The following is an 11,588-nucleotide window of genomic DNA, read 5'->3' as shown; positions in this document are numbered from 1 at the left end:
CAAAAGTACAGACATAAATAAAAGCCTATACATGACAAAACAGACACGACAAGACAAAAACAGACTATACAAGACAATACAGACAATACAGACAATGTGAGACAGTATAGACTGTGTGGGTAATAAATAGAGATACAGACCAGTAATGATCATAAAGTGTGGGAGTGCATGGTAGTGCAAATGACAGTTTTGTGTGTCAGGTATGATTAGAGAGTTTACTATAAAACTTTGTACAGTATATAGCAGCAATAGTGTGTGCAACATATACAGATATGTGATGACTGACAGTTCTGTGCAGTACTCATAGATGTAAAGCAGGGAATATAATTATGGTCAGTTGTTAGTGAGGGTGATTGCTTGGGGAAAGAAACTGTTCCTGATATAGTATAATGCTTCTGCTAGAGATGATGTATGCGGGTGACGCAGCTATAACTGCAGTGACAGAAGAAATTTTAAATTGTGTTAATTGGATTTATTGCTTTAGTAACGACATTCATTCTCACTGCATGAGCCACCTGTCCGTGATGCAGCGCTCGGGTTATAGTGCGTTTCTGTATAGAATTGATGGTTGCTACAGCCGTGGTGGTTATTAAGAGTTGGATTGAGTCAGGTAGGACACCACTAAAGGCCTGGGTGTAAAATGCACGACCCATCACTGTGAGAATGTTCCATGTTGCAGAGTTTATGATGCACTGCTGGCGTGCATGGAGACTGCATGTGTAGGAGAGGGCGTGGCGTGGAGTAGGCGGGGCTTGTAAGGGGGCGGTTCCTAGCGCGGTAGAGGCGGCGGTTCCTAGCGCGGTACAGGCGGCGAGCTAGGAGGCGGAAGAGGAGGAACAGGAAGTGTTATTAACCAACTTGGGAGGGGGGGGAGACAAAGAAGTCGTTCCTGTTTCTAAATGTATTTCTTTATTACTTGGCAATCTGTAGCCCGCGTTTTCAGTTGTTTGTATTGTGCTAAGTAAATACGACGCGTTCCTGGTTTAAAGTATCTTCTTGGAGCTGCACCTAATTATTTGAGTGAGTCCGCCTCCCCTCCTGGTGAGCGCTTCAACTGTGAACTGAACTTCCCGTTGCGGGAGACAGAGCGGGGGGGAAACTGGAACCAGTACGCACAGGGTGGCGTTGAAAGAAAAAAAAAATTATAGACTCATTTGTTTCTTTGGTGGCAAAAAATATTACAATTATTAGAGAGTCGTTATTTATTTATTCGTGTTTTTTTTTCCTTTCTCGAAGCGGTTGTACTTGTAGCAACGCCAATGACAGCGCGGTTCATTGCTGCCGAGGGGATTTAATGGCACCCTCGAGTCGGTAGAGGTTTTTTCTTCTCCCCCCCCGACGAAGGACCCTCGCTCGAAGTGCACTCGGGCGCTGTCCTCACCGGGGGGTGTGTTTTTTTTTTTAAGTCGCCTGGACTAAGAGGCGAGCTTCTGCCCAACCGTCCCCCACTGCCACCACCATTACCACCAGCACCACCAGTCACGCTGCCCGACTCCGAGGAGGCGAAACATGGCAGGAAATCTAAAGAAAGGCGGCGGGCTGATTGGCATGATGAAGGACGCGTTTCAGCCTCACCATCACATGCACCACTCCCATCACCAGCCCGGGGCCGTGGACAAAAAGACCGTGGAGAAATGCTGGAAACTCATGGACAAGGTAAGCCCGTGGAGCTCGGGGAGAAAGCTTGCGATCGAGACATGGCCCAGGCTTGACTGCTAAATCGGCTAGCTAGTTTTGGCCTGTGTGATCTGATCTCAGATACAATCAGCTAGCAAGATGTTATCTCTCATCAGCTCTTGAGATAGACAGGTATTGAAATGGTTTGGCATGTTTTTATTTTCTATGACTTTATTCAAAAAAATCAGGTAATCAGTGAGCACAGACAGAGTAGCACTAATAGCATGAGCAACACCGCTGCTGTATGTGGTGTCTGTCTTGCTAAACGCCATTCCTGATGTCTAGCCGGTATACACTTTTATCAGATCAGCAGCAAAGCATCAGGAAGACTTCTCACATACACCACTACTCCCTGATTGCTTCTTTAAAGTGCCTTTATTGTTATTATTATATTTCCAGAACCTTCCTGAAGATCTGCCTGTTCAAGTCATAGACATGTTTTCTTGATTACACTATAGTACATTTGCGGCATTTAGTACATAGTACTAAATAGTACATTCTACTATCTTCTGAATACAAGACAAAGTTTTCTGATGACTCAACCTGTACTAGTCTTCGGTTCGTCCAATGAGATGCTCTCATGTGTATGTCCCGCCTCCGAGGGCAGGTCTGGCTGGACATTTTTCTCGCCTTTTTTTTCTCGCTCTTCGTCTATTTAGACGATTGCAAGCCGTATGCTTGCATCGATCACTACTGGCCGGTGTGTAAATCAGCGAAAAAGTAAGAAATACGTCGGCATGCGCTATCAAATCCTGCATCGTTTTAAAAAATAAGCCACTGTAAGAAATCACCGGTTCGCACCAGAATGCCGTAGTAGTTGTGGCTTTGATCGGATCATGTGACCGGGTTATCGCATGACAGTCCCACTCGGCTATTAAGGTAGAGCCGTCTCCCTGTATCTATCAATTACACGAGGTCCTGCTTAGCTGAACCTGTAATTACACTAATATTTTAGGAATGAATCTTATATAAACGGCTTACTCTCGTTTCCGGTTGGATCTCTTTATGCAACATTTATTTCAGCTACAGAAAACTGCCGAACAAGCGAGCGTACGTATATGGAGCAGAAGTGTTTACAGTTCTGATCGATCCCGTGTGATCATTTGTAAAAAGAACACATCTCAGTGGCTCAGAGCAGATCTGCAGTTCATGGAAAGAATTGTGGTTACATGCTGACCTTGTGTTTCCGGTGAGATTCTCACCAACATACAAGCAAAGAAAACAAGTGTTTGTGAGCACTGACAGAAGTTACAGTTCACTCATGTCCTCAAAACCAACCAAGCAAGGGCTTCTTAAAAAAAAAGTTTTTTCTACTGTTTTTTTATGTATTTTTTATTATGTATCTAAAAATTTATGACTATTGAGCTTTACACTTTCTACGAAATAAAAAGCAGAACTAACATCACGAGCAGTTCAGAAAAGAGAGAGAAGTTCCTCAATCAGGCTTATCTTGCACCAAGACAGACCTCGCGATGTCATGTCATGTCAGTTCAGGAAGAGACACTATAATAACGCACTTCCACAGACACAAACTCGCTCTGCAAGCGCTCTCGGGATAATTAAGCGTTCAGATAGGAAAAGCACTTTGTTCTACATGGAGGACACCCAAAGAACCCTTAATGATTGGGTCCAAGATTTATTCTGTAATTAAATCTCCCAGTAAAGCGGTTTCAACGTTATCCACAGCGCCGTTCGATTACCTCCTGATGGTGGTAGCAGTTGCTTTGAAGCCCTCGCTTTATTCTTGCTTTAAGAGATCAGCAATGCAGCAGTGCTTTAGTCCGTCACAGACTCTCAGCCTTTCATCTGTGTACTCTGCTCGAACAAATCAAGCTACAGATTCTTACACCAGCGTCACCACCATCATGCTGGACACGTCGTAGATCACCAGATATCCAGGCCCAGCATTCGCCTTAACCCAGTGACAATGGCTTGCTGGGTATCTTTCACCATGTGACCAAACATGTAAACACTCAGTTCCTATGTGAGCATCTCATTCCAGGTGTTGTTATAATAACCTCTACTCTGTACAGTAGATTTTGGGGATTTGTGGTCATTCAGCCATGATGTCAGACTTGAGGTGTCCCACAGTTCTTCAGTGGAGTTGAGGTCAGGGGTCTCTATGTAGGTCACCAGAGTTCTTCCACTCCAACCTTTTCCCATCGTGTCTTGATGGAGCTCAAGTTGTGTACAGGAGCATTTTGAGTCTGGAACAGGTTTGATCTATTTGTACCATTTCAGAAAAAAAAAAAAAAAAAAAAACTTTCATAGGTCGTAAAGTAAGGAGGTGTATAAGTAGTTATGCGAAAGTGTCAGCTGGACTGTGTGAAAGAGAGAGATCTACAACCCAGAAGCACCTCAGACCGAATAGCCTTTTGGCTTTTTTTGTAGCCAGTGGCGGAAACTGAGCGTCACCATTCGCCCTATACACGAGATTAGATTCTGTCAGGAAATCTGATAGGAAGACCAGCTAAATAAATTACGGGTTGTTTCCTGTTGTTCATATCTCTTTGTTAATGAATGGCTGCTTTTTGATTTTCTTCAAGCTAATCATTAGTTAAGACATACAGTAGGGTTATTCATTTCCCCCCAGTTCTTTTTCTTTCTTCCTTTTTTTCTTTTCTCTTGGCAGCAGCTATGCGTTTAAGCAGTCATTCTGTAGCCAGTGCGAAATGTCGAAGTGGTTTTCTATAAGGGAAGGCATGGTCTAGCGTCCAGCAACAGCCGGCTTAACGTTTCCATCCATTGATTTTATCCATTCAAACAACCCAAACGCGCATTTGCACGTATTTAAAAGCAACGTTGCGAGAAACAAAAATGGTGAACGAACAATTTACCTACACATCGCTTTAGAATCGTGTATGATTCTTGGTATTGTATATTTTTTAACCTTTTGTGAGCTGCGAAGTCCGCTTTGTGGTATTTAGTCCTAAATCATAAACCCGATGGTTCCAAGAGCGAACCCTGCCTGTGTCTGTATGATCATTACCGCTAAATAAAACACAATAAAATAAGCTGTGTAAAATACCCGAGGAGTGTAATTGTAGTATTGAATGAAACGATTGATCAGCGCTGGTTCCAATGGGAGGCATTCCCAGTTCTGAGCTCGAGTTACAGTCTGTGCTGCGTTTTCCCCTGGTTTCTTCCAGGTCCTCCTGTTTCCTTCTACTACACGGATTATCTACCGGCCCCGAGGTGTTAATGAGTGTGTACGTGATACTCTCAGATGACCTGCCATCTTATTCAGGGTGTATTCTCACCTCACTTAAAACGATCCCTGGGACAACCTTTGGATCCAGCACATTTAATGAAGAATGCTGAATAAAGGCCCGTTTCGAGTTGTGCATCTCTGCATTACAATCCATCTGCTGTCAACATTTCTAAATGCTGCCAGACTGGGTGGTGTCTTTCTTCTGTGCTTGTAGGGCTAATTTAAATAGTAAAAACCTGCTCACGTTGATGTAAGCCAAGCTTTGCATGTAGTATTTATTTAGTTTCTTGTTTGTTTGTTTTATTTTTTTTTTGCGTCTAATAGAGTTTTATGCGCAGCGCTACCTTATAAGGACGAGGTAGCAGTTTGTACCGACTCTCATTCAAACCACAGGGTACTATTAATTATATAATGTCCTCATTTCTCAGGGACTCGACAGACGATCGAGGTAGTCGACATTTCACATTGTGTTCTTCGATATGCTGAACCGTGAAAATCGTTTCATACAGCGTCCGAGGCACAGCTGCTTTACAGGATCGAAGACGTCGTGGTTTCAATGTGAAGACAAGCTACTTTTTTATACTTCATGTGAGAAGAAGAAAATGTCAGTGAGGAAGACTCATGTTTATAGCTGCTAAAAGAAAGCGATAACAGGATGCAACTAGTTTTAGCGGATATAGCTAAATGGTCGAGGTGTCATTCATGAGTTAAAAATAATATGGAAAATAATCAGCTTCAGGGAGCTCACTTTAGTGTCGGTGCTGCATTCGGGCATGAAGTCATCGGGTATTTTCCTTTCACACTGTGCCTTGTGTGTGTGTGTGTGTGTCCCTTGCTTAATATGAGAATAAAATAATATCGATGCCTCATAAGAATTGTATCAGAACGGATGCTTAAATATGTTTTGATGTAATACTGCTTTGTTTTTTTTTTCTTCCCCCATTGCTGTTCTTGAGCTTCTCCAAAAAAATCCAGGCTTTGAATGGAGGCCACATGTTGTGGGAGTATATGTATAAATGCATGAGGGAGATAGCGTGTGTATGTCGCGGCGGAGTTGCATGCACGCTTGCTGATAATACAGAGGACGTGTCGTGACAGCCGCGTTATCTCCTGCTTGTCAGGACTGTACTAACTCATGTTTTGGGAGAGCACAAGGCTAGAAGCATAAAGACGAGCGTAAGACAGGGGTCTGCAGTGTCCTCATTTCGACGCCCGTTTATCCCTCAACCCAATCACAGTCGCTGTCGCACTCAAGACGGAGGTTTTCTCTGCAGATAAGAGGCACTCACAGACTCCACCGACTTCCTCCTTACAGCCCCAACTCGCCGCCATGCGCTTTTTTAGCTGCTGGGGCAGCTTTCCCCCTTTCCTACCCATGTACTGATCAATAGTATATGTGTTTTTTTTTTTTTTTTAATTAGAGTAGAGTTAGTAGTTCTGATCAGCAAACACTGCAAGGGCTAGATGTTCAAATGATACCAGCAGGAGAATATTTTTAAGTGCGTAGTTACACGAGGAAGTTGAGGTTACAGCTTGTGTAGTTGTTTCCTATTTTTAAAATACATTTTTGGTATGCTATGTAAATTAAGGAACGCTATTGACTTTCCATATTGGCTTAAATCTGCTTCATCCATTTCTTCACGATCAGAAAAGCAGCAAGACGCTTTGGCACGTGCCGTGTTTTTTTTTTTTTTGTTATCATATCAATTATCCTCCCATCGTATTTTTTGCAAAGTTGAATGGACCAGCATGTAGAGTGCAGCAGCACCTTCACCTTGTATTTCAATTCCATGAAAGGCTCTATACACACACACCGAGACAAAATGTTAGCCAAAAAACCATTCGTCCGTCACCGGGAGTAGATCCTCAGGCTAAAAAATAAATAAATTGCGAGTTTGTGTAGCAGATATGTAAAGGGTGAGCAACATGTGAACATGCACACGTTTTCAGGATTCAGCGGTTTCAAGGATGGTTTGAAATCTACAGATGTTAATCTCTGAAAGAAGCGATTTTTTTTTTCCCCCGCACAGAATTAGATGTGAATTAGGTACGAGTGTGTCTCAGCGTGTTTTTATGTTGTTTCTTATTTGGAGAAACGCATTAAATCAAATTGGACATTGTGTGGTGCTTTAGTGTGACGGTTTAGAGCTACATTTATGGCATTTGGCAGACAATTTTACTCAGCGTGACTTACCGTTACTTGGCGGTTGAGGGCCTTTCTCAAGGGCCCAGCACATTCTTATCTTCTGACTGGAAATCAGACACCTTAAGCTGTTAAGCCTGTGTATGAGCTGGTGTGCTATAAAACACAGTTTAGAAGATACTTGCTGAAAAAATGTTTGCAGCCGGTATTGATACGGATACCAGTATTGACAATTTAATGATATAATTCTGCAAATTCTTGTCAGATTCTCTGTTCAATTTCTGTCTAATCACCTGACCTTATAGAATCGGAAGTTGTCACAGTTGCCCTAATAGAATTAAAGAAATTGTATCGTGTCTTTTGCCAGACAAACACTGACTGTTTATGTTATGTATATCCAGGTTCAGTGTGCATTTAAAGTCACTTGGAGGGACTTTTAAGTATAAAACTATTAGTATTAAGTTTTTTTTTATTCTAGTTTTATCACAGTTCTGCATCCCTTTTAGCTTAGTCACTACAACAGTGAACAATTTCACAAGCCAAGCTCCAGATTTCAGCATAAAGGAGTATGATAAATAAATGTTGCATGTTTTATTAAAAACGAAATTACAAAATAGCAGTTCCTTCAAACTGCTGTACTCAATCGTTCTTACTTTCTTATCCTCAGTGTCTCTCTGAGGTAAAAAAAACTTGCTAATGCTAGTTTTTCTCTTTAACTTCCTTTCAAAGTACTTAATTTTGTTCTTAATATTCACAAGTAAAAGTACTACGTGAGATCTATATTAATAGTTAGTTCAGTGATATATTCTCGTGCACATCATAGCTTTTTAAGGAGATAAGCTTTTATTATTACAGGCACACAATGAGCCTCTTACTCCTCACACTCTCACAGGAACCATGGGGTTAGGCTTGTGGTCTCACGACAGGTTCTTATTCAACACGGCTTACGTAAAGTAGTGATAAGATGCATGCGTTTCTGTAATGCAGTGGAGTAAAAAAAAAAAAAAAAAAAAAAAAAAAGACTACATATTTAAAATGAAGTGAAGCAAAATTTGAAATTAAAAAGTAAGTATACTTTGAAAAATCTAATGTCGTTTTTTCTTCTTCTGTGATTGTCCCCTTAATCTGTATGTCTATCTGAGATTATGATTTTTTTTTTGAATACACTATTTAAACAAAAAATAATTGGGGCACCCCATTTGTCCAGTCCAAGATTGGAGCACACGAGGGCTTTCTGCTATCGATTTTTTAGTAATCGAGCATTCTACCGTTTATTCAACCGAGTAATCGTATAAGTAGTACTTTTCCTTTTTAAAGAGCAGTACCAAATTAGTACTATTCAACATTTTTTATTGCTGAAATTGCATACAAGAATATCTGTGAAAACTCATTTTGTGCATTTAATTGCCATATTACATCAAAATATATACCGTATTTTTCAGACTATAAGTCGCAACTTTTTTCCTACGTTTTGAACCCCGCGGCTATGAAGCGGCTAATTTATAATATAAATTAATCTAATTTTTCCTGGGTTTTTCCCGGTTTCACAAACTTCAAGCCAAAAAACTGAGCGACATAACATTAGACTAATGAAATTTCCAAACGGAAACGAAAAAACACACCTCACCTGTGTTCTGAGCTGCACGGCTTCGGGAGAAAATTTTTTTTTTCTAAAACGCACGACGATGCCAAAAGAGAAACTCCCGAGAGAAATAGTTGTGAAAGGAAGGAGGAAGACAGTGAACAATGAATGTGAAAGGAAGCGCAACATATTTAACCAGTTACACTGTGTGTAACGTGTCTTTCGTTAAAGCCTGTGTAAAGTACATTAGTGTAGACTGCGGCTTGTATACGGGTGCGCTTTATAGTCCGGAAATTACGGTAAATATACAAATCAGTTTAAAATTACTAAATAACGGTAGCCGCATTGTACGGTATTTTAGTTTGAAATAATCCCAATAAAACCTTCTGCCGTTTTCTTTGGCCCGAATTCTTCTCCTCACCTCTCGCTGTTTTCTCCCTGTTCCTCCATTTTCATTCTGCAGCGTCTTCTGTGTTCCCTGTCCAGAACGCCCCAGAGTTTAGCGGGTGGTGCGTCAGTAATAATGGTCCGTGGGGAAACGCAGTGCTCTGTGTGTAGTTAAATAGACTATATGAGCACACTATTGTATAGTATGTGTTCAGGTGTGGAAACATTAGATTTTCCATTGACTTGAACTAGGAGACCCAACCTGTTGGAAGGTCTTAAGTAGTCTGCCATGGAGCTCTGGCCTCAATTCTACTGAATGCTAATGGGCATCCTCACACTACACCAGTATCTGACTTTACTAACACCCTTAATGGCTACAAATCTCCACAAGCACGCTCCAAAATCTAGCGAAACATCTGGAGTGGAGGTCAATATATCAGCAAACAGGGACAAAATGTGAAATGGCAAGCACATATGAATCTTATGGTCAGTTGTCCTCAACCCTTTTTTTTTTCATATAAAGTACCTTAATATCATTCGTATTGTTTTATCCAGCTCTGAACTGATTTTGGAATTGATCCCATGCGAGGTCAAATGGCTGGAATAGTTTTGCCTCTGCCGCGCCGATAGCTTCCTTCCTGTTTATAGTATAAGGATATTTTAAGCATGCTTCTGTCATACAAATTAGCAAGAAGGACTAGTCCTGTTAGCTATGACAGTGTCCCAGTGTTTCCCTGACTTCTACTCGTTTTCTTTTCTGTGCTGCACAGTGTTCATGTGCGCTGATCTTTCGCTATGTAGCAGTACATCAAAGCTCTCTAAAGAGTCATTTTTGAGAAGAGTTGATGCTTTCCAACGTAGCAACAGTTAATTCGCCGACATTCTGTTGAACGTGTTTTAAACAGCATTAATTAATAAAAGGCCCAATGGGTCTGTGTACATTGTGTTCATTCATAAAAAAAAAAAAATCAATATTGCTGTTCATAAACTGTTTGCTCAAAATGCAAAATATTTCAAATATGCCTCATTTCTATTTTTTTTCTATTAAAGACTTCAAATAAAAGAAAATTCCTCTGTACTTCCACGTAAGGATTGTTGTAGGAAGGCTATTGTGAGACTTTAATTACTACATTTTGTGTGATTAAACAATATTTTAAAAAAAAAGGTATTTCCTTTTTGTGTGTGCTCAGAAATGTCATTTTCTCTCTAATTATTTTTTTTTATTTATTTATTTTTTTTATATTAGTTCAGGAAAGAAATGAAGACCTCATAATGCACATACACGGACCACAGCAAAATTTTGAAGTTATTAGAATTGGCAACTTTGGTATAAGAGGAATAAAACACTTTGGCTGTGCTCTAATGGGGGAAATACATTTTGGGATGCATTGGTGTTACCTGATCATGTTTTTGTAGGATGTGGAGGTCTGGTTTGAAGGTTTGGGTCTCCTAGTTAATGTGAATGGAAAATTGAAAGCTACTGCATCCTGTACAATTGTGTGCCTCCGGCTTTGTGGTAACAGTTTGGGGAAGAATCACATGTCTGCAAAAGTCATGTGTCCCAGTACTTTGTATAGTGCAGTTCTCAATAATATAATTTGTAATGAGGAATTGTTGTGTTGAAAAGAACCCCTTTTGGACCCTTTGTACAGTATATTATAAGTGTCTAGCTCAAACGTGTGATGTTCTAGCAGCTGCGGCTTACATGTCGCTCAAAAGATCAGATCTGATACAGAATGGTGCTCTGGCCTTTGGAGGCGTTTGATCTGCAAGAACATCTTCCTTTCACATTTTGTTACACAATTGCTTATGATGATTAAAATGAATATTCAAGTTATGACGTCCAAGTGATTTGTAATGATCACCATCATCTACCGATGTATTCTAACAACTGACTTTCCCCTGAAAAATCCTGAGTTTTTAGAAGTGGTTATCTGTTAACCAGACAAACGTCCAGGAGTCAGAAAAACAGGCCCATATGACACCCCCTGAAGTCACTAAATCTCCCAGACAGGAACCTTGTAGCTCTAGCTGAGGGTTAAAGTGAAGCCATTGTTGCTTTTATAGTTTTTGATTATTGTTTTCCTGTAATGTACAACATTGCAACGTTTCCTTCATGGACTCTTTGTCTTTTTTTTTTTTTTTTTTATAAATAAAACTTACTAAGCACAAACGAGAATTTAATGATTAATAATAAACAGATTTGTCCTTATTTTCCTCCATGGTTTTAAGCTTTAGCTCATTGTAGAGCTGTTGCTTTATCATAATTCATTCTTTGTGCTTGAAGTAAATTAAATTGATTATAAGAACATGCAGGAAGACAAATGGGTAAAATATTATACAGTTAACCTGTAGAAACAGTGTGCTGTAACTGGACTCTTGTTTTTTTTTTTTCTTCTTCTTCTTCAGGTGGTGCGATTATGCCAGAACCCTAAGCTGGCTCTCAAGAACAGTCCTCCATACATCTTGGACCTGCTCCCTGACACGTACCAGCATCTCCGCACCATCCTGTCCCGCTACGAGGGCAAGATGGAGACGCTGGGTGACAACGAGTACTTCCGTGTGTTCATGGAGAACTTGACGAAGAA

The 11,588-nt window shown here is 40.5% G+C and overlaps 1 protein-coding gene across 3 annotated transcripts in view; it reads left to right on the top strand.

Annotated features, from left to right (window-relative positions):
• Positions 1 to 779: 779 nt before the first annotated feature.
• Positions 780 to 11,588, top strand: part of cbl (Cbl proto-oncogene, E3 ubiquitin protein ligase) — a 38,144-nt gene continuing 27,335 nt past the window's right edge. For all 3 annotated transcript variants that reach the window (XM_083549397.1, XM_083549398.1, XM_083549399.1), the window contains exons 1-2: positions 780 to 1,656; positions 11,410 to 11,588. The exon at positions 11,410 to 11,588 is cut by the window's right edge and continues 69 nt beyond it. In XM_083549397.1, the coding sequence (XP_083405523.1) occupies positions 1,510 to 1,656; positions 11,410 to 11,588 (326 nt within the window). In that variant the 5' untranslated portion in view covers positions 780 to 1,509. The remainder of the gene's footprint in view (positions 1,657 to 11,409) is intronic.

This window comes from Silurus aristotelis (genome assembly GCF_946808225.1).
Source record: "Silurus aristotelis genome assembly, chromosome: 8".
In the NCBI taxonomy this organism is placed as follows: domain Eukaryota; kingdom Metazoa; phylum Chordata; class Actinopteri; order Siluriformes; family Siluridae; genus Silurus; species Silurus aristotelis.
Note: the sequence above shows the minus strand (reverse complement) of the source record. Positions and strands in the feature narration are given on the sequence as shown.